This window comes from Neomonachus schauinslandi, chromosome 12 (genome assembly GCF_002201575.2).
Source record: "Neomonachus schauinslandi chromosome 12, ASM220157v2, whole genome shotgun sequence".
Classification (NCBI taxonomy): Eukaryota; Metazoa; Chordata; class Mammalia; order Carnivora; family Phocidae; genus Neomonachus; species Neomonachus schauinslandi.
Genome location: NC_058414.1, coordinates 57,972,595 through 57,997,167, shown reverse-complemented (window position 1 = coordinate 57,997,167; position 24,573 = coordinate 57,972,595). Strand labels below are relative to the sequence as shown.

Genomic DNA, 24,573 nt, shown 5'->3' with positions numbered 1-24,573 from the left:
GACTGGGCAAAAGTAAAAAATAAGGTCAAAGTCAAATCTGTTGATTTTGCAACTCCGATTAAAAGGTTGGGTGAGCACAATCTAGGCAAGTGAATAAGTTGAATAAATTTGGGGGGCGGTGGACACCTTGGGATTTCTATTGCCCTAGACATTCCTCACTGTTTTTCCTCCTGTACTACCTTTCTGCAAAGGTTGCAAGTCTTGCTTTGGAGTGCGCAAGGCTCACAACCCTTTGATGTGGTCAGTGGAGATGGGAAGCCTTGCAATTATTGCCAAAGGGTTCAGAGATTCAAATATGTACACTAAGCACAGACAGAAGAATGAATAAATCTCTCTTTCCCTCTCTCTCTGACACACATACATATAGACTATTTTTTTGGATTTTCATTTATCCTTAGTTTTTGCTTACAAAATGCAGAATTTTCAAACATTAGAGAAATATATACTGGAATAGAGTTCGTCGTAATTCTACCCATCAAAGAGAACAATGTTACCGACTTGCTTTCCTACTGTTTTTCAAATTTATGGACAAGCTGTTGTGTTAAATAATGAAATGAATTTCAAAGTTACTACATTTATGGTAGATTTTTGTTGTTTTTCAATGAACAGACGCTAAAAATACAAATACTAACATTAGGAGATCCACGTATTATTGAAGTCCCTATGGGTCCCTATACTTAGACCAGGAATTTCTGCTTTTGCATAAAAATTACAGCAGCTGCTGCGAATCAAAGTTTTGTTCCTGTCTGCACGGAGGCAGCACATGCAGTTACACCCTCCAAGGGGGCGGTTCTGGAGGGTCAGGCGCTCGTTGGTGTCGGTAATGATTGGCAGCCACCGCCTCCCGCACACCCGCGGCGTTTTGATAAACAACTAGACTCCCGCCTGCAGTCGGTAGCCGGGGGAGGAGCTTGGGGGTGGGGCCAGGGCGCTTGATGTGGGTGGGGCTCGAAAAGGCTTCCTATTGGTGGTTAGCGAGGTGCGGGGACCTGAGAATCTTGATTGGTTTGGTCCCCTATCCGTCAGGGGAACTACGACCTCTGTCTGGCCGGGCCGCGCCTCTCCGCGTCGCGCTCCTCCTGTCGTCGGTGGGTGCCCGCTCCGAGCTGCAGAGCGCGTGCGCGCGCGGCCCCACGCCACGGTGGACCCTGCCTGCTCCGCGGCGCACGCTCGCAGTGGGTGAGCGGGGAGCCGCGGAGGTCACCGCGGGGAGGCGGGGCGGGGGCAGCATGGCAGCCTCCTTACGGCTCCGTGGAGCCGCCTCCGGCCTCCGGTATTGGAGCCGCCGGCAGCACCCGGCAGCGGCCAGCCTTGCAGCGGGTAAGGACCTCGCGCCTTCTCCCCCTGTACCTCCTCCGGCTACCCGCTTCTCGCGCCCTGACGGCCGAAGACGTGTTTTCACGGGAGGCGCTGCGGTTGGGTCGGGGCTTAAAACCCCCAATTTTGGCTGGTCCCAAGGCCTGGCCTCTTCTGCGGCTCCCGCTCGCACAGCTGGTGCTTCCCCCCCACCCCGCCCCCTTTAACCCCGTTCGGGATCCAGGTGAATGGCTTTCAGCGTCTTTTTCGGGACTTAGGACGGGGTGGGAAGAGCTTGGGGTAAGGGAGGAATATTTGGCTCCGGGGCGTGCTTCTTTGGAGTTAGGGCTCCAAGGACAATTGGAGGGCCCAACTCCAGGGGCGACCGGGCACCTATCCCTGCGACTCCTAGGCTTACAGCGCTGGCTGACCTTTCAACGCCCCCAGGGATGCACCCTGGTGGGCGTGCCATCGGGCTGTGGGGCTTGATTTTTGTTTAACCACCTTAATCGCGTAGGATGGTCTCACACAAGTGGTCGTCTGTACAGACTATTGGACAAGTCATTCCAGTAAAGTTTTAAATCACCCTTGACCAGCAAGACTTGCCTCCTCCGCCCCCTCTTTCTTTGTAACTGTGCTACCTGAAGATGGCACTTCTGTCAGATTGTTAACCAAGGCACTTTCAGAGTCCTCAAAATTGTGGCCTGAACCTATCCTGTTCCTCCCCGCATACCGTTATAAGTTATGGAAGCCAGCCATAGACTTAGGAAGAGGCAGTTTTTAGATCCACAGAGATCTAATCTTTTGTCATTTTTCCATTGAAGAACCTGAGGCCCCTTGGATGAATGAATCAGGGTATCCCATCAGGATCTAGAAGGTAGTTCTTGATTCTTCCTCATTCCTGCAGTTACTACTACACCAGCATTCCTCTTTAATTGAAAAATTGGTTGATTTATGGGGACATTGCCATTGTCTTTTTGTAAAAGTTTGAGAGTTGTAACAATGCACTATTGAGCAGTTTCATACTCAGGATTTTTTAAAAAGCCTTGGTATTAATATTTTTCTGATCACGTAAAAAAAAAATACCAGGCTGGGAATTTCGTGCTTAATAGCTTCCCTTCTTCCCCACTCAGTAATACCTAAGCAGAAGAGTGAATTTCCTCTACTGGCTTAGGCTCCATGTGATGCAAGAGAACAGATGTCTGCTACACAATCACAGTAACAAGATACAAACTCACAGAATCTGCTAAACCAGTTTTCACATGAATGTGCTATTGTTTCAGTGTTGATTAGCCAGGGAAGACGTATGTGCTATTTAGTGGTTTAACAAGGTGTTCTAATGATATTTTCATGAACCTTGGATGTACCCATTAGAGTTATGAAAGTTCTTTCAATTCATGCTGGAAGGGCCTGAGGCCTAAGACTATCATAGTTGCCTCTGTATGGGATGAGCCTACCTCAGAGTGCTGGTTAGACTATTTTGGCATATAATCTTGTTCTTTGGGTTCTTTGACCCAAAGATGTGTGGATATAGATTTATGATAAATTTTAAATATTTCATTTTGTGATGATTGCTTAAAACACTTTAACAATTGTTTTTACTTGGTGGAATTGTTTAGATGTTTCTGTGAATTTTAGTTTACTAAATTTACTTTTGCATTAACTTTTTTTGGCATTGGAGTCTTAAAAAATAAAAAAAAATTACATGCAAATCTAGAGTCTAGGGACTGAAAGAACCATGTTCAAATAGTAACATTATTTAGTTTTCTGAATTCTGTGGGATATTTGTTTCCGTCGTATGTTTAGGTTGTTTATATCATATGGATGATACTATTGTAAAGATCCATACAATTTATTCACTAAAAAAAAAGAGAGCGAGAGAGAGGGAAACCTAAGGGTTGCTGGTTAATAGCATACCTTAATTTTAAAATATTAAAAGCATCAAAAAGGAAAAATATAAGAACTATTAACCTACACATATATTACTATTTCATCACCATTTAGAAAAAATTTTGTATTTTATCTTAAAAGGTAATTAGATTTAGTTTAGACTTTAAACTGACAAGAAAAAATCTACAATTATAGGCCCTTTGTATTCATTGTGACTCATCAATATGTACATGGAAAAATAATTTGTATCACATCATGTTAAAATGACCACCCAACCAAAGGTGGGATGGGAAAATTAACCAGAATCATGTACAGAAATGGGAATAACATTTTTTATGGCCCTTTTTGTGTATATGAAACCTACTTTCAAAGCAATGCATAGTATAAATAAAATACATAAAAAAAGAAAGAAAAATAAATAAATAAAATACATGGCAATTTTTTTCCTTAACATTAGCCTCTAGGGTTGCACATGAAACTCTGAAAAGCTGCATATGGTCCTCGGACCAAAAGTTGACCTTAGACTTGTGAGATTACATAAGGAGAATATTTATTTCTGAAATGACTCAAGTTACCCTTAGTTCGGTAACTCTTAATATTAAAGCAAATAGAATACAGATGACATAATATTATGTAATAAAATAGGATAAAATTTGTGTATACAGTATAATCTCAATATAATGAGAAAATGTACTTAAAAGACTGGCAGGGCTATGCAAAATGCTAATAGTGATTATTTTTGTGTAGTGAGATTAACTTTTTCCCTTATGGGGACATATTTTCCAGTTTTCTACAATTTTTGCATTTTGATATTTAGAGTAGCCTGGTTTTTGGTAACACTACATGTTACCAAGATATGGATAACTTTGCCCCTGTCTCATTGGAGAAAAAGGACATAACCTATAAACTTACATCTATAGATTTAGAAATTAATTTTGCCAAATTTTCTAGCTAGTTTCTTTACCAACCAGTGTCCCCTTTGTCTTGTGTTGACTGATTTCCTGCCAGCTTGATTTTAGCTATCATCTGATTCTATTTCTGCGCATTGTGTGCCTTACTTAAAGGAAAATGTATTAAGTTTGAAAGCTTTTAGTGCAATAATTCTCTTATACTTATTTGAATTTCTGCCTCTTTGGGAGCATATTCTATATTGTCCAAGCACTCCTGATGCTTCACCTTAAAAAGAGCTCTATTTCTTCAGATAGAGAGCATCCTTTAAAATACGCTGTATCCCTTTTTCTAACACTCTGGCGCTTCTTACCTTCTAGACAAAATGGGCATTTTGCATAGGACTTGTACCCCTGTACTGCTTCTTGACTACTGATAGTAAAAGTAGTAAATACTTAATGACCTATCATGTGCCAGGCACTGCTCGGCACTTTACGTGTATTATCTCAAGGAGTCCTTAAGTATCTTTAAGTAACCTGAAGTAGTGACTCTTGTTGATAAAACTTAATGTCTAGGGAAGTTAAGTAACTTGTTAGTTCAGGGGCATACATCTAAGAAGTGACCTTGCCTGGATAGGAACCTAGGTCTTGTATATGGCCATCTTTCAGAGAAGTTCTTAAATATTATCACCATCAGTAAAAACTCTCTTCTCTTTTGACATTAAATCATCTAATTATACTACCCTTTCTCTATCTTTGCCACAAGCAAAAATGAAATGAACAGCTGAGCCCAAACTGAGCCCATCATTAAAAGACTTTATCTTCATTGATTTTCATATTGGCCCATCAAAAGCTGGGCCTCAACTTTAACAACTAACATCAGCACTCTACTTCAGCTCTTCCAAGATCTCATTGCTAGGAATTGCTATACTGCCAATATTTCAAAAGCTGAACTAGCCTTCTGGTTTTTTGTTGTTTTTTTAAAGATTTTATTTATTTATTTGGCAGATAGAGAGCACAAGTAGGCAGAGTGGCAGGCAGAGGGAGAGGGAGAAGCAGGCTCTCTGCTGAGCAGGAAGCCGGATGTGGGGCTTGATCCCAGGACCCCAGGATCATGACTTGAGCCCAAGGCAGCCGCTTAACCAACTGAGCCACCCAGGCACCCCTAGCCTTCTGGTTAATATTACAGCACCCCCTGCCCCTGTTTTGTTAACCGATGTGCTGTATATCATCATCATTACACTTGGTCCTTTGACCCCCTACTCCCCCCCCCCCCCCCCCCCCCCAATACATAGACACACTCTTCCGCTTTTTCCTTTCTTTTAATTTCTCTCTAGGTTTATCTGTATCTGTATCCAGCTCAGACTTCAGATTTATTTATAATCAGGAATTTTAGTGATGCCTTTGATAGCGTTCCTCCACTTCCTGCTCTTATTCTGGGTAGCTTCTGTTGTCTGTGGTCTATGTTCCTCCTGGCTGCCACTTAAGTAATGTTACTACTGATAGTCAAGGAAATTTGCTGATTAGATACAATCCTTTTATTAATCTCTAGTTCACTCCTTATTACACATTCAGATTGCCCACAGCATTTCCACATCGTTTACTTAGGGCTGCCAGTCTGTGGAACCTGTCAGCTGTAGAGAAGACAGCATGACCATGATTGGTTTAGGTTATTTGGAACTTGCCTCTGGGTCTGGGAGGAAGGATATTGGAGAGTCAACCTGCAATGTTTAATGGTTGTGGATCCACTTTGCTGGATCCACTTTATCACCGTCTTTACTCTGTGATTGCTTCAGAACTGACTTTATCCCATATGTCCACTTGATGAAAGCTCTCTCTAGTCATTCACTCATGTAACATTAGTAAACACTCACTGTGTGCCAATTCATGTATTTTATCTTATTATAAAAGTAGTTACAAAAGTTATATGCACATGGTAAAAACTCAAAAGGTTATAAAAAAGTCTTTTCTCTAACTGACCCATCAGTCCAACTCTCTAGATGTAACTACTGTTTCTTATGTATTCTTACAGAAATCAGTAAAAGTTAATGCATATATATTCTTTTCTCCTTATATACTATATGTTATTATATATAATGCTCTTCATCTTGCTTTTTTTCACTTAATAACCTATCCTGGAGATTTTTTTCATTATACTTCTAGATAACACATTCTTTTGAACATCTGCATAATATTTCATTGTATTGATTTTCTGTGGATTATCAAGTGCCCTGTTAATGTGTATTTAGTTTACAATTTTTTGCTGTTACAAACAGTACTATAATAAAATATATTTTTGTGTTGTTCAGAGTTTATGTGTAGTAGGAATCAGCAAACTGTGGCCTATAGCTGGTCCCCTGTTTTTGTAAATAAAATTGTATTGGAACACAAGCATGGTCATTTGTTTATAGATTGTCTATGGCTGCTTTAAAACTAGAGTGGATGAGTTGAATAGCTGTGACAGGGGCCTCATGGCCCGGAAAGCTGAAAATGTTTTCTATCTGACCCTTTAAAAAAGAGTGTGCTGACCCCCCAGTATAGCATACATTCCTAGACATGGAATTACTGGGTCAAAGAGTATGTACACTCTAATTTAAATTTCATAATAAAACTCGATATGTAGATAATGTTTTTCAAGTTGCCATCCAAAAGGCTAATACGTAATTCTGCAGTGTGTGAGAGTACATGTTTTCTTCAGTCCTTCCTTGCCGATAGTTTTATCAGAGAAACAAATTTGTTCATCTGATAAATGAAAAGTGGTATTACATTGCTTTGTTTTATATTACTCCAATTATGACAGAATTGAATATATTTTTAAAGTTTTTGTCATTTACATATTTTCTGTATACTATTTTGCAATTTTTGCCTACTTAAAAATGAGTTATTCATATTTTTCTTCTAGATTTTAAAGAATCATTTGCATATAAACTAAAGAAGTGCTGTTTCTCTTGTGTGCTGCAAGTGTTTTTCCTGGCTATTTGTATTTTGTCATGTTTGTGATATTTTTTCCATATAGATAATGCTAAATTTTTTCCCCTTTATTTTATTATGAAAATTTTTAAGCAAAAGTATTGAAAGAATAATACAATGAATATTTGTGTACTCTTTGCTTGGAGTCAAGAATTGTTAACATTTTGACATATTTGCTTAATTTTTTTCCAAATATGTTCATATCCCACCTGTATCATTTGAAAGTAAAATGCAGACATCATGACACTTCAACCCTAAATAATGCAGTGAATCTCCCAAGAATAAGGACTGTCTCCTAAATAACCAAACTATCATTACCTAAGACAGTTAGCAATTCCATAACATCAGTTAATATCCAGTTCATACTTAAAGTTCCACAATTTTCTTAAGAATATCTTTTATAATTTTTTTCTTTCTTTTTTCCAAATCAGGATCCATTCAAACTCCATGCATTGCATTTGATTGATATATCACTTTAGTATCTTTTATTTGAGAACTGTCTTCTCTTGTTCTTTTTTTTTTTCTTAAAGATTTTATTTATTTGAGAGAGAGTGAGAGAGAGAGAGAGCACAAGCCAGGGGGAGAGGCAGAGGGAGAAGCAGACTCCCTGCTGAGCAGGGAGCCTGTTTTGGGGCTTGATCCCAGGACTCTGGGATCAAGACCTGAGCCAAAGGCAGAGGCTTAACTGACTGAGCCACCCAGGTGCCCTTCATGTCTGTTCCAGAAACATGTTGACTTTTTTTTTTTTAAAGATTTTTATTTATTCATTTGAGAAGGAGAGCACAAGTGGGAGGTGGGGTGGAGGGGCTGAGGGAGAAGCAGGCTCCCTACCAAACAGGGAGCCCAAGGAGGAGAGCAGGGAGCCGCATGCGGGACTTGATACCAGGACCCCGGGACCACAACCTGAGTTGAAGGAAGACACTTAACCAGCTGAGCCACCCAGGTGCCCTAACATGTTGACTTTTTAAAAACAGCTTTATTGCAATATAGTTGACTTATAATAAACTGTACATATTTAAAGCATACAATTTGGGGTGCCTGGGTGACTCATTCGGTTAAACGTCTGCCTTCAGCTCAGGTCATGATCCCAGGGTCCTGGGATCAAGCCCCACGTGGGGCTCCCTGGTCAGTGGGGAGTCTGAGTCTTCCTCTCCTTGTGCCCCTCCCCTCCACTCCTGCACTCTCCATCTCTCAAATAAATAAATCAAATCTTTTTTTAAGAAAAAAATAAAGCATACAATTTGATGAGTTTTGACATATGTATATACCTGTGAAACCATCACCACAATCAGGATTGTGAATATATCCAACATGCCTCCAAATTTCTTCCTGCCCCTTCATATACACAAATATTTGTGATTATGTATTTTTACACTGGATATAGATTCCTACCTTGACAGTTGTTGTTTCAGTACTTTAAAGATGATGCTCTACTGTGTTCTCAGTAGCTTTGTTTCTGATAGGAAATCTGCCTTATCTTTGCTTGTCTGCATATAATGTCTTTTTCTCTGGCTGCTTTTGAGCATTTTGATTATGATGTGTCTTGGTATAGTTGTGTTTATGTTTCCTGTGTTGGGGTTCATTGAGCTTCTTGGATGTGGTATGGTGGGGCGGTTTATAGTTTTCATCAAATTAGGACATTTTTGGCTGTTATTTCTTCATGTATTTTTTTTTGTCTCTACTTCTCTCTTCTCTCATTTGATGACTCCAGTGACATGTGTATTTGGCTAGTTGAAGCTGTCTCACAGCTCACTAATGTTCTTTTTATTCTTTAGGTTCTCTCTCTGCATGTTGTTTTGGATAGTTTCTATTGCTATGTCTTTAAGAGCACTAATCCTTTCTTCTGCAGTATCTATTCTGCTTTTAATCCAGTGTGATTTTCATCTTACATATGTTCGTTTTCATCTTATGAAATTCAATTTTGGGTCTTTTTTGTGTCTTTCATATCTCTACTTTTGGAACATACAGACTACAGTTATTATAACTTTTAATATCCTTGTCCCCTAATTTTAACATCTTTGACGGTTCAGAGTTGGTCTCTTCTTTTTGACCTCTAAATGCTGATGTTCCCTTGGGCTTTGTTCTTCGGTCTCTTTTACTCTCATTTGGCAATTTTATCAACTGCCACAATTTCAGTTCTCACCTTAAAGCAGATTGTTACCAAATATGTGTCTTTTTTTCTCGTCCTATCTTTGAGATGATCATAATTGGTTATAATATTTCTAAGTCTGTGGGACATCTTTCAGCTCATTGACAGTTCATAGTTACTTTATTTAAAATGGAGATAGCTCTCTTTCTCGATTTCTCCACTTAGGTTATTGATAGCACTATTTTCTTGCTGTCATCTTTGATCTTTCCCTTATTTTAGCCCATAATCCAATCTATTGCTATGCCCTTTTACTTCTGCCTTTGAAATATTTTTCGTATCTGTCTTTTCTAAGGCCACCACCTTTTATTATAGTATGACCTTAATTGTGAACTGAATGTTTGCCCCCCTCTTTTAGATGTTGAAATCCTAACCCCCACTGTAATGGTATTAGGAGATGAGGCCTTTGGGAAGTAATTAGGTTATGAGGGCGGAACCCTCACAAATGGGATTAGTATCCTTATAAAAAGAGAGGAGAACTTGTCCTCTTGTTTTCTGCTCTCCACCATGTGAGGATATAAGAAGATGACCATATACAAGCCAGGAAGTGGGTTCTCACCAGACACTGAATCTGTTGCCACCTTGATCTTGGATTTCCCAGCTTCCAGAGGTGGGAGATATAAATGTTTGTTGTTTAAGCTACTCAGACTATGGTATATTTGTTATAGCAGCTCAAATGGACAAAGAGAGACCTCTGGTAGTATTACTGTTACTTTTATATTAGTCTTTATATTAGTCTCAGTGGTTTATTTTTATTGTTAGTCTTGCCAGAGGAGACATCTAGAAAAATGTTGCTAAGGCTGATGATGTCAAAGAGATTGCTGCCTGTGGCAGTACCTCTTCCTTACAAAATATAGTCAAATTGTTTAGCATGCTTCCCAGTCTTCCATGTTATGGTTGCATTGTTTCTCTTTTCCTTTTTCTTTTTTTCTTTTCTTTTCTTTTCTCTTTTCTTCTTTAGATCTGTCCATCCATGTTAGAGAGAGAGAGAGCACACAGTGGGGAGGGGCAGAGAGAGATGGAGAGAGAGAATCTCAAGCAGATTCCCTGCTGAGTGTGGAGCCTGTCGAGGGCTTCATCCTACGACCCTGAGATCATGACCTGAGCTGAAATCAAGAGTTGGATGCTTAACCGACTAAGTCACCCAGGCGCCCCACATTGTTTCTTTCAGTCTTAATTCATGTTGTTTTGTTTCTTCGTGGATCCTCTAGGCAGAATGAAGGGCAGTGTCATATAGTGGTTAAAAGTGAAGAACCTAGAGTCAGATTGGCTGGATTTGAATCTTGGCATTGCAGTTTACTATAGTCTTGGGCATTTTATTTAAATTCACTAAGTGTCCGGCTGTCAGCTGAAAGGAGGCTTAATGATAGAATATGATGACAGTGCTATTTATAAAGTGTTTAGTAAGTATCTGGCATGTAGTAAAATTGCCAAGAATAATTTTTACTGTTATTTATTTTTTCTTGGCTTTCCTATTTCCTTGCATATACTCATGTTCTTTTTTATATGGAGTTCCCTTCCTTCCTACTCTCCTTCCCATTTGAAATCCTAGAATACTTAGGTCACGTGCTACCTTCTTTAAGTGCTTAAACCAGATGAATTCTCCTTTACGTCAGCATTGTTTTTTATACTTACCTTCAACTTTATTGTTTTAATATTTGTGTACATAGTTTATTTCCTTTTGGATTTTAAGCTTGTTAACAGCAAGGACTGTATGTCATTATGTCTTCTGTGGCATCTGGCACAGTACATAATAGTTGCTTCATATTTGTTGAATGTGTGAATGAATTGTGGTTCTACCTTGCCATACTTACTGTTTGACCTAGAGTTGCCTGTTAAATTAACTGTTTTTAAATCACCATCGTCCTAATTTCTAATGATTTTAGTTAAATGATACCTTTCCAAGCTTAATACCATACTCCGGTACAATAGTTATTAGCATCATCATTAGTTATTAATGCTAGAGTTCTCTTACAAAGTATGCTTCTCATTCTGTTTAATATCATAACATTTCAGTTAGGTGTCATTTCTCTATCATTGAACCCCTTGTGGGCCAGAAAGTCAGACCCAGGAATCCTATTATACTCACGATGTTAAACTTAGCACTGGTGAGGTGATGTTGCACAAGAATGACACCCATATTTAATGGCAATGTTAGAGTCAATCATCAAGTTAAAATGAATTAAATATGCTTCTAACCCAAGAAGACCTCTGTTTCTTTTTTTTAAGATTTTATTTTAAGTAATCTCTACACCCAACATGGGGCTCACACTCACAACCCTGAGATCAAGAGTTGCATGCTTCACCGACTGAGCCAGCCAGGCACCCCAGAAGACCTCTATTTCTTTTCTTTTTAAATTTAAATTCAATTAATTAACATATAATGTATTATTTGTTTCAGGAGTGATTCATTAGCCTTATATAACATCCAGTGCTCATTACAACACATACCATCCCCAGTGTCCATCACCCACTTACCCCATCCCCCTCCATCACCTCCCTCCAGCAACCCTCAGTTTGTTTCCTATGATTAAGAGTCTCTTATGGTTTGTCTCTCTCAAGACCTCTATTTCTTAAGCTTTAGGGCTTCAAATAATTTGCTTTTAGGAAATCTCATTGCATTTCGATTAAATTCAAGGAAGAGCAGGGATCCATCAGTTGAGAGCATCTGAAACTTAAAAGGGTGACTGTGATTAGTTGGTGCACTACACAGTTTTGTAACTGGAGTCCTTGAAAGACAAAGGAAAAATAAAGCTTTCAATGGCAGGGGAAAGGGCAAGTCAAATTATTCTCTCAGTAGACTGGGAGCTTCTCGAGGGCAAGGACTGTATGTATCTTGCTTATGTCTATCTCTGGCTCTGTCATAGTACTTCATGCAGTAAATACTTGTTGAGTGGAGTTCTAAATCTAGAAATGAAATGATGTTTAAGGTTATTTTCAAGGCAGTGCAAAGTCCCTTTGCTCTCTCTTGCAAAAAGCATTACTTTGCATTGTGTGCCCCAGTATGATTTCAAAAGGCCTTCTGTGAAAAAGAAGAAAATCAAACAAAACCTGCTTACAGCTTTTTAAAAACAATTCCTTTTCTGTAAATGGAAATGCCTCTTCTCTGAAAGTGCATGGAGTTATTAGCCCAAGGCGCTGAAACTATTACCCTTGCCATTTAAAGCCTATGGAAGCATCCCCGTCTTCTCCCCTACAACCCAATTTATAAAATGGTGACTTAGTTGGTTTAACATTTTACTAAAATGTTTTTTTATACCATTGGAGGGGATGATTTCTATAAATGTGGGGGTGAGAAGGTAAAAAACGTTTCCATTCTTGGACCTTGTCCAAGATACATGTTTTATGGAATATTTTCAGTTTGTCATATACATTATTAAAGGAGATAATATAGATAAGAATCTAGAGTACTTCACATAATAGGTAAAGTACATATTTTAGAAATGATAACATTTTAAAATTTATTGTTAAAAATGGTAAAGGGATATTAATAGAGGTAGAAAACAGGAGAGATTGCTTAAAATTGTATAGTTGTTTCCTGCAGAACTAAATAATTAGATGTTTGTCTATACATGGTTGATGTCTTTAAATGTGATTAGATCATTAGTTTAAAACTAGCATTTTAAAGGTTTTTTTAAAAATAGAAAACATCTCAGTAGCAATTGACTTACTAATATTGAATGAATGTTTACAATAAGAAATGTCACTGCCCCTACTGAAAGTAATTTATTGAAATCAGTGTGTTCTAGGTCAATGGCTTCTAAGACTCCAGTTGGATTCATTGGACTGGGCAACATGGGGAATCCAATGGCAAAAAACCTCATGAAACATGGCTATCCACTCATTATTTATGATGTGTTCCCTGATGCATGCAAAGAGTTTCAAGATGCAGGTGAACAGGTAAGTCCTTTTCTTTAGATTAGTTCTAGATTTTGATGTTTAAAAATAAATATGACAACTGAGGAGTATACCCAATGGAATTATAAACCTATTTCACTGTTAATTTTATACGTGTTATATATTTGTTATTTTATATACATATATATACATTACAAGTGTGTATATATGTGTGTATATATATATATTATTGTTATTGTTAACTTTCATCCAATATCTATCTGTGCAACAAAGATTGAGGCGATCTATTCTTTGGCAGGTGACTGGGAACATTTCCCAGGTTGGGTCATTGTGCTTGCTTTGGCTATGTATCAGTTTTCTGAGACAGTAACTTTACTGATTATGCTGTGAAAGCAGGTAGTTTGGTGGAAATAGCTTCTCATCTTATTGAGAGGCACAATTTGTCTTAGGACAAGAATAGGCTTAGGGATAGGAAACTTAGTTTGAATCCCAACTTAGATACTCACCTGCTTTCTTACTGGGGGCACGTTATTTCACCTCAGCTGTTTTCCTCATCTGTAAAATGGGCATGATGACAACCTGTGTCATTAGATTATGAGGCTTCAATGAGAATATATGTGAATGTACTTCACAAATATTGTATGGCAGTACTTTGTGAATAAATATGTTATTGGCCATAAAGCAGGAGACAGCCTAGCAACACTATATGCCATAATGAAGTACAGAGCTGAGTTATGACATATCTCTAGTGTTTTGTTCTTAGGCTATCATTGTTGTTTCAAGAATTTGGGGGCTAGAGTATATCCTGTTAGATGATAACATCTACTGGTCAGTTCCTGTTTGGATTTGTTAAACTTTATCAATAACTCACATGACAGGAGATCATGTCTTAGTAACTGAATTTAGAGTTTTGTTTTTTTGAGATGTGAAGGAAATTCTGTGCAAGTTGTAGAGTGGAAAGTAAGGGCTGAATATAATCCCAGAATTGGGAGAGTACTAAATATTTCCTAAGAAATATAGAAAAAAGTGAGAGAAAAAATAAAATTAAACAGCCCACTTCTGGATGATAGACTTGAAGTAAATACTAAGAAACGTAATGCCTATGTAAAGAGCAGGTTTAAGTTTCTAGAGATTTCTACTTTAGGGTAGAATTCTACTTTAGGGTAGAATTTCTGAATACCTCCTGTATGTCTAGCAGTCCACTTAGTGCTATGGAGAATAGAACAGGTTGAGTTGGATGTGGCAGGGTGTTAGGTGTGTCTCAGGTGGCAAGACTAAATAATAGTACAAGAAGTTTCTATTAAAATTGCATTTTGACTATAATAAAGTACTGAAGCGGTTTTTTTGGGGGGGAAATAATTATTAAGTGTTAAGAGTCACTTAGTTTCTGATAGGGAACTATAACTGTTAAGAGTCATTTCATGTCTCAGAGGAACTATAAAAATATTGTGTATAATCTTTGCTCACCTCTAAACAGAAATGGTGTAGTCTGAAACGAATGTTGTAGAGACAGGATCTCTCAGATTCCTAAATAGAAATGAGAAGATTCTAGGACACAGATTCAGTTACTGGATTTTCCTTTTCCTTGAGATACATAAGTGGGTATGAGGAAGGAAAAAAGATGGATTCTGGGTAGCTGCTCCTCCCAGATTAGTGAAGAGTAAAGACTTGTCTTAGCTTCTCGTCTGCAGTTCCCATCCCTGCCCCCAGCACATGGTGGGAAAAGTTCTGTGGATGGTTCACACTGAGGCAAGAGCCTGGAAGAGAGAATCCTCTTTTCCCACATCTTCTCTTCCCCACATCTCTGGTTCCCCTGTGACCTTGACTCTGTGAGGTCCTCTGAGTATTGATTATAACAGCAGTAGAGGGTAGGAGAATGTGAAACTTAGATGAATGAAAGGAGACGGCTAAAGGATAAGAAAGCTTTGGGCCTGAGGGGAAGTATCATGCCATAATAAAATGAAAACATTTGTTAAATACTTTATGCTGGCAGCCTAAAACACGTTTTGAATGGTGGCATTGTCATTTGAACAAGTGTGATTTCCTAAGAGGGCTATTTTAAAAAGTAACAATTTGGATGAATAAGTTCTGATATATTAAAATGTCAGCATTATTATTTCATAGCTATATTTAATTTTTTTTTTTTTTTTATTTGAGAGAGAGAGAATGAGAGACAGAGAGCATTAGAGGGAGGAGGGTCAGAGGGAGAAGCAGACTCCCTGCAGAGCAGGGAGCCCGATGCAGGACTCGATCCTGGGACTCCAGGATCATGACCTGAGCCGAAGGCAGTCGCTTAACCAACTGAGCCACCCAGGCGCCCCAATAGCTATATTTAATTTTAAAAAATGTTGGGTAAAAGAAAAAAATGAGTTTCAATCTACTAACAGCAAAGACCAGACTTAGAATGGGATGGAAAAATGTAGGTGTATAAAACCTTGAAACTTCTTGCCATTATGCACAGTAGTGCAATGAAGCGTTTAAGGGTTCAACAATTCAGAGTCTTTTTGTGTTGACACTTTCATTTTAAGGACAGGTGTCCCCCCTTCTCCCAACATTACTATGTCAGGTGAAGCTGATAAAATGGCTGCCAAAGAAAACGAGTTTTTTTCCCCCCAACGATTGCATAGACTGGCTAGTTGATTTCTTTCTTTTTTTTTTTTAAAGATTTTATTTATTTATTTTTTAGAGAGCGAGCGAGAGAGAAACAGCATGAGAGGGGAGAGGGTCAGAGGGAGAAGCAGGCTCCCCGCTGAGCCGGGAGCCCAATGTGGGACTTGATCCCAGGACCCTGGGATCATGACCTGAGCCGAAGGCAGACGCTTAACCATCTGAGCCACCCAGGCGCCCTGGCTAGTTGATTTCTAATGTTAACTGTGCTTTCAGTGAGAAATTTGCAGGGAGAGAAAGTACCAAAATAGAGATACCTGGTTCTAAAGATCTTTGGACATTTCCTTGAAGAAGTGCTTTTTTTTTTTAAAGCAAAAAGTGGGGACTTACTGTTTCTTGTAACTGAAGAGTTGGGGAGTGGTCTGACCCAAGTCACAGCTGAATTTTGGGCACAGATGTAATCAGATTCTTTTCTGTCTGCCTGTTGTCTGCTTTGCTCCGAGGCTCCTCATTCCCCTCAAGGTACCTGATAGCCACCTGCAGTTCCAGGTGAAGAAATGCTTTAGAAAGTTCCACCCCTGGAGGTCTTCTTTAAGCCTAGTCTAGTAGTAGAACATAGTACATGGATTATGAAGGAAATAAAAACTTTGACATGTTAAAAATGTTTGACATGCTTGATAGTATTTAATCAATTTATTTATGCCTTTAAATTTTAACCTATTCTAGGGGCGTCTGGCTGGCTCAGTAGGTAGAGCATGTGACTCTTGATCTTGGGGTTGTAAGTTCAAGCCCCATACTGGACATAGAGTTTACTTTAAAAAAAGTGTTAATTTGGGGCAACTGGATGCCTCAGTCAGTTGAGCATCTGACTCTTGATCTCGGCCCAGGTCTTGATCTCAGGGTTGTGAGTTCAAGCCCCATGTTGGGCTCTATGGAGGGCATGGAGTCTACTTAAAAAAAAAAAAAAAAAAAAGTTATTCTAACAGGATATTTATACTTGGTTAAATATGTTAATTTTGGTTATTTCCACAAAAAATGTGGGCATTCCTCTTTCAGTATCCCTTTATTATATCCTTATTTCTGTTGGAAACTCAGGTTTAACCTACCACGATGCATCATTTCAACTTTTAGAATCTTTTCTAAGAACGTAACCTATATTACAAATGTAATTATGAAGGCTTTGTTTATTAGAAATCATGAATCGATAAATTGTTAATGCAGTGGTATAAAAACATAAACCCTGGAACCAGACTGCCTGGGCTTAAATCTCAGCTCTACCATTTGCTGGCTGTGTAACTTTGGACAGATTATTTAACCTCTCTCTACTTAAATTTCCTCATTTTATAAAATGGGGATTTTAATAGTACCTTTTCAGTCCTGGAGAACCTGGCATCTACAGCGTGCTATTACTGATGTTACTATTCTTACTGCTGTTGTTACGGTGGTTGTTGTTGTATCTCTACCATCTGTCTCCCAAATCTTCATTCCCCAACACCACCCATAGAAACATACCACTGTCTTGGCCGAGTCACTGAGTTCAGAGTGCTTTGGAAGAGAACTATAGATATATATATGTTTATTTTAAATATTTATTTGAGAGAGAGAGAGCAGAGATAGTGAGATAGAGCACAAGCTGGGAGGAGAGGGAGAAGTAGGTTCCCCCCTGAGCAGGGAGCCCGATGTGGGAATGGATCCCATGACCCTGGGATCATGACCTGAGCCAAGGCAGCACCCTATAGACATATTTTTAAATGAAAGAATGATGGTAAAAATTAAAACCAAACTAGGAGATAAAGTGATTTGATAGCATCCCTGTTTAAGAATACATTCTGCACTGTCCCTTCCATCCCACTTTCATTTTGCAGAAGATAGCAACTTCTCTTTTTAAGCATTAGCGTCAAGGGCATATGACTTGTGCTTCATTTTCATTGTCTTGGAATTTTCTTGGAGATGCTGCTGATCTGTGCCAAAAGTCTTGGGACTTTTACACCATTCCTGTGTGAGTTTTCTGGTTGAACTAGGCTTAATTAGATTGTCTTTTCTTTTGTTTTCTCTTTGAAAACTTGGAAGCTATCTTGTTGTTCCAGGGTTGTAAGGCTGAGCATGTTTGGTTAAGTAATTTTCTTGGGATCTAAGCTGGCATCCACTCAGATCTTATTAAATGAGGACTTTAAAAGCCTCATTTAATGACAGAGTGGGCTCTGTCATTGTTGACCAAATGTTTCAAGATGTAGGTACAAGCTGTTTTGTCAGTTTTTCAAGTGTAGTGTAATTTTGCAGTAACAGTGTGCTTTTCTACTTGGAAAGATTAAAAAAACACAGAGTGGCAGGTTTAACCAAGGTCACGATCATCTTGTTTCTTAGCAAGTTTCTCTTACCCATTTGGCTTCTTGGAAGCCATGCTGAGCTTAATTTTTGTGACTGTTTTATTTGGAAGAGACAATGAGATTTTCCTTTGTGGAAAGCAACTAGTTAACAGTTGTCTCCTTCCAGTGGATAATGTAAAAAGGAGGTGCAATTCCCTCAGATTACTCTGGGCCTCCATGCTCCCATCCTCCCTCCTTCCTCCCACCCAGCAAAGCGGATTTTGTCTTTATTTTTTTTTAATTTTTATTTATTTATTTATTTTTAAAGATTTTATTTATTCATTTGAGACACAGAGAGAGAGAGAGCATGAGCAGTGGGAGAGGCAGAAGCAGGCTTCCCGCTGAGCCAGGAGCCCGATGTGGGGCTCGATCCCAGGACCCCAGGATCATGACCTGAGCCGAAGGCAGACACCCAACCATCTGAGCCACCCAGACACCCCAGATTTTGTCTTTAATTCATCCAGTCTTCTACTCCTTGTATTTGCATACCTGCCATTGATGGGTACTAGTATACAGATGAATCTAAATCCAGAGAAATTGGCTGCAAAAATTCTCAAAGACTGGAGATATCGTGATACACAAAGGAACCAATCTCCTGTACTTAAAATTGAGATAATGGAAAAGTAGAGTCATCTTAATTCATAATAATTTAAGAATGAAGCAGATGGAATTAGCAAGAGATCTTTCTGGGTGATCATGACAGACAGAGCAGAGCAGTGGCCCAGAATCAGCCAGGTCAGTGACTATCCACAGACAGGGAGGTGCGGAAGAGTCTTGTTAATGCTGTACCTTTGTACTGATCATATCCCATGAGCCCTTTTTCACAGAGGCTCTACCTTTCTAGACCTTAAGTGAAATATTTCTTTACCTAAGTTTCCTTTCTACTTTGGAGATAGAACCCCCTAAAGATAACCCAAATCACTATTCTTATTTTGTAGATTCAGAAACTGAAGGCAGAGGGGTTAAGTGATTTTCACAAAACCACACATGGGCTTAGTGGCTGAGCTGCAACTAAACCTAGGTCTCTGGCTTCCCAAATTAGTGTTCCTTTCACTGATCCATGCTGTCTTTGCTTATCCATTCAATTAGTAAATGTAATTTTAGGGACTCTAATTAGTTTGGCTCCTAAAGGCTTTTGTGGTTAGTGTCAGGCTGGCAACAAGGTTTGTTTTTTCCCCCCCCAGCTTTTGAGTCGTGGCCAAATTTTGTCAGTCAGTTATTTCAGTCTTGAAGTCATCACGTGGAAGTCAAGATGATTTGAATAGCTGGACACACATGTCTATGTATCTGTCTAATAAACATGCCTTCTGTAGTGCAAATTAGAGACTGTTATTATAATGTACCAAATGTATATAGTCATTAGATACGGAGCAGTTGTGGCCAATATGGTGGTGACATTCCAGCTATCACTATCATTGTGTGTTTTTTCCGGACCTGTGAGCTTTGACACTATATAATATATAATTGAGGGGTTAGCAGGACTCTGGCAACCCAGGCATCCCAAGAAGCAGATGCTAGGGATGCAGGGGGCTGATTGGTCACCCCATGCACTTGGCAGTTGCATGAATTGGCACTGCCAGTTCATGGGTATGAGAAGCTTGGAGGTGTGAAGTATACTTAGATCTGTGAACTAATTGTTGGTGCCCCTGAGGGCACCTCTCAAGGAGTTATCTGGGTAGAATTGAATTTCCTTCAATGGAAGAGACTCACTGAATTCCTAAGAGAAAGTCTGAAATTGACTCTTAGAACTCAGGGCTTACCACGGGGTCTCTGAAAGATCAAGAGACATGGAGCTGAGATGGAAGGAAAGACCACTGAAAGGTAGGCCATTGTTTTGCATTGTATGTATTACTTCACTGAAGGAGAGGTGAAAAGATGAGGCTTTCTCTGTACCCATATTTTTAATGCAGTCCAGGAGTAGAGAAATACTACTGTAACTTTTCCTTTTCTTATACTCATCTTACTCAGCTCTGTTTTTCTTGAGTAAATGTGAACTGTTTGCCAGCAAATAGTTGCCTCTTTTTGAATCTCAGCATTTATTTGGGCGTAGGAAAGGTTTTTACTTGACTGAAGTATTTCTTTGTAATTTCACAGAAAAAAATTTTTTTTCCCGAGAATTTTTAGGGCAAATCCTGATGATGTATCAAAATGTACTGTTGAGTGTACATTGTAGACTCTAAAATGCCATACTGCCTTTAGAATGAAACATTGAAAGAAGGAGTATCTCTTTTTTTGTTTTAGGGTTGGAGATATTTTATGTTAGCATTTAATGTTAATACACAGAGTATTAGGATATTGATTGCCTGAAATTTTATTTTATTTATTTATTTTTATATTTATTTATTTTAAGATTTTATTTATTTATTTGACAGAGAGAGACACGCGAGAGAGGGAACACAAGCAGGGGGAGTGGGAGAGGGAGAAGCAGGCTTCCCGCAGAGCAGGGAGCCCGATGCGGGGCTCGATCCCAGGACCCCGGGATCATGACCTGAGCCGAAGGCAGACGCTTAACGACTGAGCCACCCAAGTGCCCCTGCCTGAAATTTTAAAGTATGACTTACTAAATTACTTTATGTTAAAACTGTGTTTGTCTCAAATTTGATTTCGAAGCTAATAGTCTTCTAGGGAAAATTGAATTGTGATTACCTCTAGCTCATAATACTTAGATTACACACTGTTTGCCTTTCCATTCCACTTTCATCAACTGCATATCAAAGACAAAAAAAATGTTAGGTATCATTCCGCCACACAAAAATCAGAGGCATTCCCATTTGTAGGTTGCTTACATGGCAGTTCACATTTCCTAGCAGAAAGTATGTCCATTTCTCATACATGTGTACATCATTCTACAGAGAAAGAAGTCTTCAGTTATCCTCCAGTCTTTTGTCTTTTTTTTTTTTTTAAGATTTTATTTATTTGTCAGAGAGAGAGAGCAAAAGCGGGGGGAGCGGCAGGCAGAGGGAGAGGGAGAAGCAGGCTCCCCGCTGAGCAGGGAGCCCGATGTGGAACTCGATTCTAGCACCCTGGGATCTGACCTGAGCCGAAGGCGGATGCTTAACTGACTGAGCCACCCAGGTGCCCCCCTTTGTCTTTTTTTAGGAGAGATGAAGCTTTCATGACAGGTGGGATGATGGATTATTTTTGTTAAAGGAGAGTTTGAATCAAGAAGTGAGCTCCAGTCTCTTCTGACTTCTTTGGTTGCCAACTCCCTGGCCAGGTGTATCAAGGGCATGTGTGAGAGAGAGCAGGGGTTTGGGGAATGCCGGTGAGGGCGTGTACATCTCTGCATGCATGCACACAAACAGAGGATGAACAGTAACTTTCCTTGACAGTATGTTTATGGTCGTCATAAGGCAGAAATGAGGGTGGAAATGAGAGTGTACCTTGATGCCTATTTGTATGTCTTTCTTGTATCTACAGTTTCCACATGAGTCCTGGTAGCTCACATGCTCAGCCTTTATGGTAGTACTTACAGCTAATGCAGAAAGTGCTCATATCCTTGTCCTGACCTTTTCATTTCCATACAGGCTTAATTTTTTGCTTTTTTTTCCATTGAAAATGGAGACTGGAGGATGATGGTAATCGGGGCTTGAGAATTTGCTAGGGGATTTTGCTGCCTGTGGAATCACTGGTGAATCCTGGAGTTCAGCTACCATCCCTGTTGCACTTGAATGTTTTTCTTAGTCAAAGCATCTACCAAAAAGTATGCTGTTTCAGAATCCAAGTTGGAGGAATCCATGAGAAGTATGTCCGTTCCCAGGACTGTTGGGTTTTGCCCTTTCCCCTTCAACTCACTTCACACTTTTTAAAATAAACAGTAGATTCAATTCCATAGAAACTCCATCTATATGTGTATAAGGAATGGACTCTATTTTAGGCATTAACCTTTTTTTTTTTTGTCATTTGGAAACAAGAATTAGTTTTATTCACGGTCTCTGTTGTCAGCATGCATAAAAAGTAGATCCTACTTGTGCTCTAGAAACTGCTTCCATTTTAATTTAAATAATGTGCCTTTGTAATTTTTTTTAAAGGTAGTGTCTTCCCCAGCAGATGTAGCTGAAAAAGCTGACAGAATTATTACAATGTTGCCCACCAGTATCAATGCAATAGAAGCTTATTCTGGAGCGAATGGAATTCTAAAGTATGTATTTCTCAACCATGGAAATTTTCTTGTTATGATAGTCCACGAATTTCACATTTGTTAACACTTTAGGAAATTACAATTATGTTTGTTAAACCTTTCTATACTGTTTTCTTAAAAGTGAATGATGTGGTTTCTCTCTCATTGTAAAGGGTTTATTTTTTCACTGAAAGCAAGTATGTGACTTTTGGGAATAATTTTTTTTGTTTCTGTTTCTTTCCTTAACTCTTGCATTAACCTTATGCTTTCATCACTAACATGTTTAAGAGACTTTTAAAGCTTGCATTTTAAACTGTACAGATGTTACAAGCATAATTTTCTTATGGTTTATAGAAATTCAGGAAAAGGTTTCTGTGACAAATAAAACCAAACATTGGAAAGAACACCATTATTTAACATTTTATTATATTATAAAAAGTTATTGTATGTCCTCTGGGTTAGTACATCTGTAGTAAGAACTTCGAGAAGTTGGAATTAAAGGTTAGCAGTAGCTCTTTAAATAAAATGTAATTTAGGTCAGAGTTTTCTAGCCAGTGCTTAGCTTCCCTGGCTTTGAGAACCTTTGGTTTAATTCTGCCTATTGCCAAATCCTTGTGGTTGTGTTAAAATGACAGTGGTTGAATTTCTGATTTAATTTTCTGGTCTTACTGGTTCCTGTTTCTAACTTGTTTTGTTGTTGAATTTCAGCAAAGAGCTAGAAAAAACTGGTAGGTCCTGTAGACATATGTAGGACTAAAAGAAAGGGTTTAATTTCATGAAGCTATAATACATGAAATATGAGGTTTTTGGGAATTGAATTGCTTTAGAAAACTAACAAACTTGGAAGCAAAAGACACTTGGATATTAGGCAGAAAACTGATAAGATAAATGTTTAGATTTCAGGGAAGGTTGAAAGGCGCTCATTTTGGATGGAGCCTTCAGGCCCATGGTGTGTGTGGTCCTGAGGTAACCTAGCTGTCTCATTGTCTAGTCTGCCCCAATTATGGTCCTGTGTTGCCTGTCTAGGAAAAGTTACTAAAAATTTGGAGACAAAATCCTGTGTTTATTAATATTCTTTACTAAGGAATATGGTGGTCATCTAGCAAGCAATTTTGTCTAGGAGTGCTTTCAGAGAGCGGCTTTACGTTGAACTATAATTTGCTTTTCATGGGTAGTTCTTTATTTTCTTCTGGGTTGGAATCCTTTCCCCATACCTAGTGCATATGTAATTTTTGAGACAGTTTCCCATTTGCTTAAAGATTTAAGAGCTTAAGAATATTAGTATCATACAACACTGGTAAATGTAATTCTTATTTTTCACATAAAGTGAAACTTCCACATACTGAGGTGATCTGTAATACAGCATGCTATTTCTTTTCTGTGGAATATACCCAATCATTGCATTTGGACCAGATCAATTCATATGTTTATTAAAATTGTTGTTTAAAGCATTTTGGATGCTATTTTTTCTATAAAGGATTTTTCTTTAATAGTTTTTTAGCAATGATTTTCTATTTCCTCTTTCAATATTTATATTTATTCATTTCTAATTTTTCAGTCATAATTATGATGAAGTGTTATCTGCGTTAGTTAATCTGTAGTAAGGACTTTGGGAAGTTTGAATTAAAGGTAAGCCATAGCCCTTTAAATAAATGATAACTTAGGTCAGTTTCCTAGCCAGTGTAGATAGGCATAGATTATAAAGGAACCGTGTAGATAGATATAATCTGCACTTATAGTACAAACAAAAATATCTTATTATAAGAATGCCGTTTACTACTGATGTAAAATATGATAGAAGAAAAGACTGTTTCCCTGCTTTGCCAATGTATATGTATACATTTACCATAAAGAACAAAAAAACTATCTGTGAGACTTCCAGGTCCATTCCTTTATTTTCCTTTCTGCTTCTTTGATGTTTTATTTTATCTTTAAAAAGCGGTAGTTATTGAAGAGTATGCCACCCTGAAGCAGATGGCTAAATTTCAGTGGTTTATGTTTCTTCTACCTAGTGGAAATGACATGGATATGTGAAATTTGCAATATGGCTTGTTAAAGATAAATGGAATACTTTTTTAAAGAGCCCCAGCTACTTTACAAACAAAAGTTTAAATCCTACCAAATTATAAAAAGTTCTTTAAAGCTTGCATTTTAAAGTTAATAGGTGTTTTAAATTGCCTACCTATATTATTATGGTATTGTGTATTTCACCTGAAACCAGAGTTTATACCATGTAGTTTATTAGATTATTTAGGTTTGTTTGAAAGAGTTTGGGTTTACTTTGAACTTTAATTGATCTGGAAATGGATTTGAGATTTTGAAGCAGTTCTAATAATGCTTTTAATACTAAAGCAAAGACCTCCTTGATATGTGGCAGCTTTTAGCAGATTCTAATTCTATAGGTAGTTGCATGAAATGTTTATTCAGAATTGT

The 24,573-nt window shown here is 38.4% G+C and overlaps 1 protein-coding gene across 2 annotated transcripts in view; it reads left to right on the top strand.

The window, feature by feature from the left end:
- The first annotated feature begins 1,039 nt into the window (after positions 1-1,039).
- HIBADH (3-hydroxyisobutyrate dehydrogenase) overlaps positions 1,040-24,573 on the top strand; it is a 106,008-nt gene continuing 82,474 nt past the window's right edge. Inside the window, exons 1-4 of one of the 2 annotated variants that reach the window (XM_044919890.1) lie at positions 1,965-2,030; positions 6,485-6,487; positions 12,929-13,089; positions 22,052-22,161. In XM_044919890.1, the coding sequence (XP_044775825.1) occupies positions 12,943-13,089; positions 22,052-22,161 (257 nt within the window). In that variant the 5' untranslated portion in view covers positions 1,965-2,030; positions 6,485-6,487; positions 12,929-12,942. Of the gene's footprint in view, positions 1,321-1,964; positions 2,031-6,484; positions 6,488-12,928; positions 13,090-22,051; positions 22,162-24,573 lie in introns of those variants that run through there. The other variant, XM_021689507.1, reaches the window with a different exon arrangement.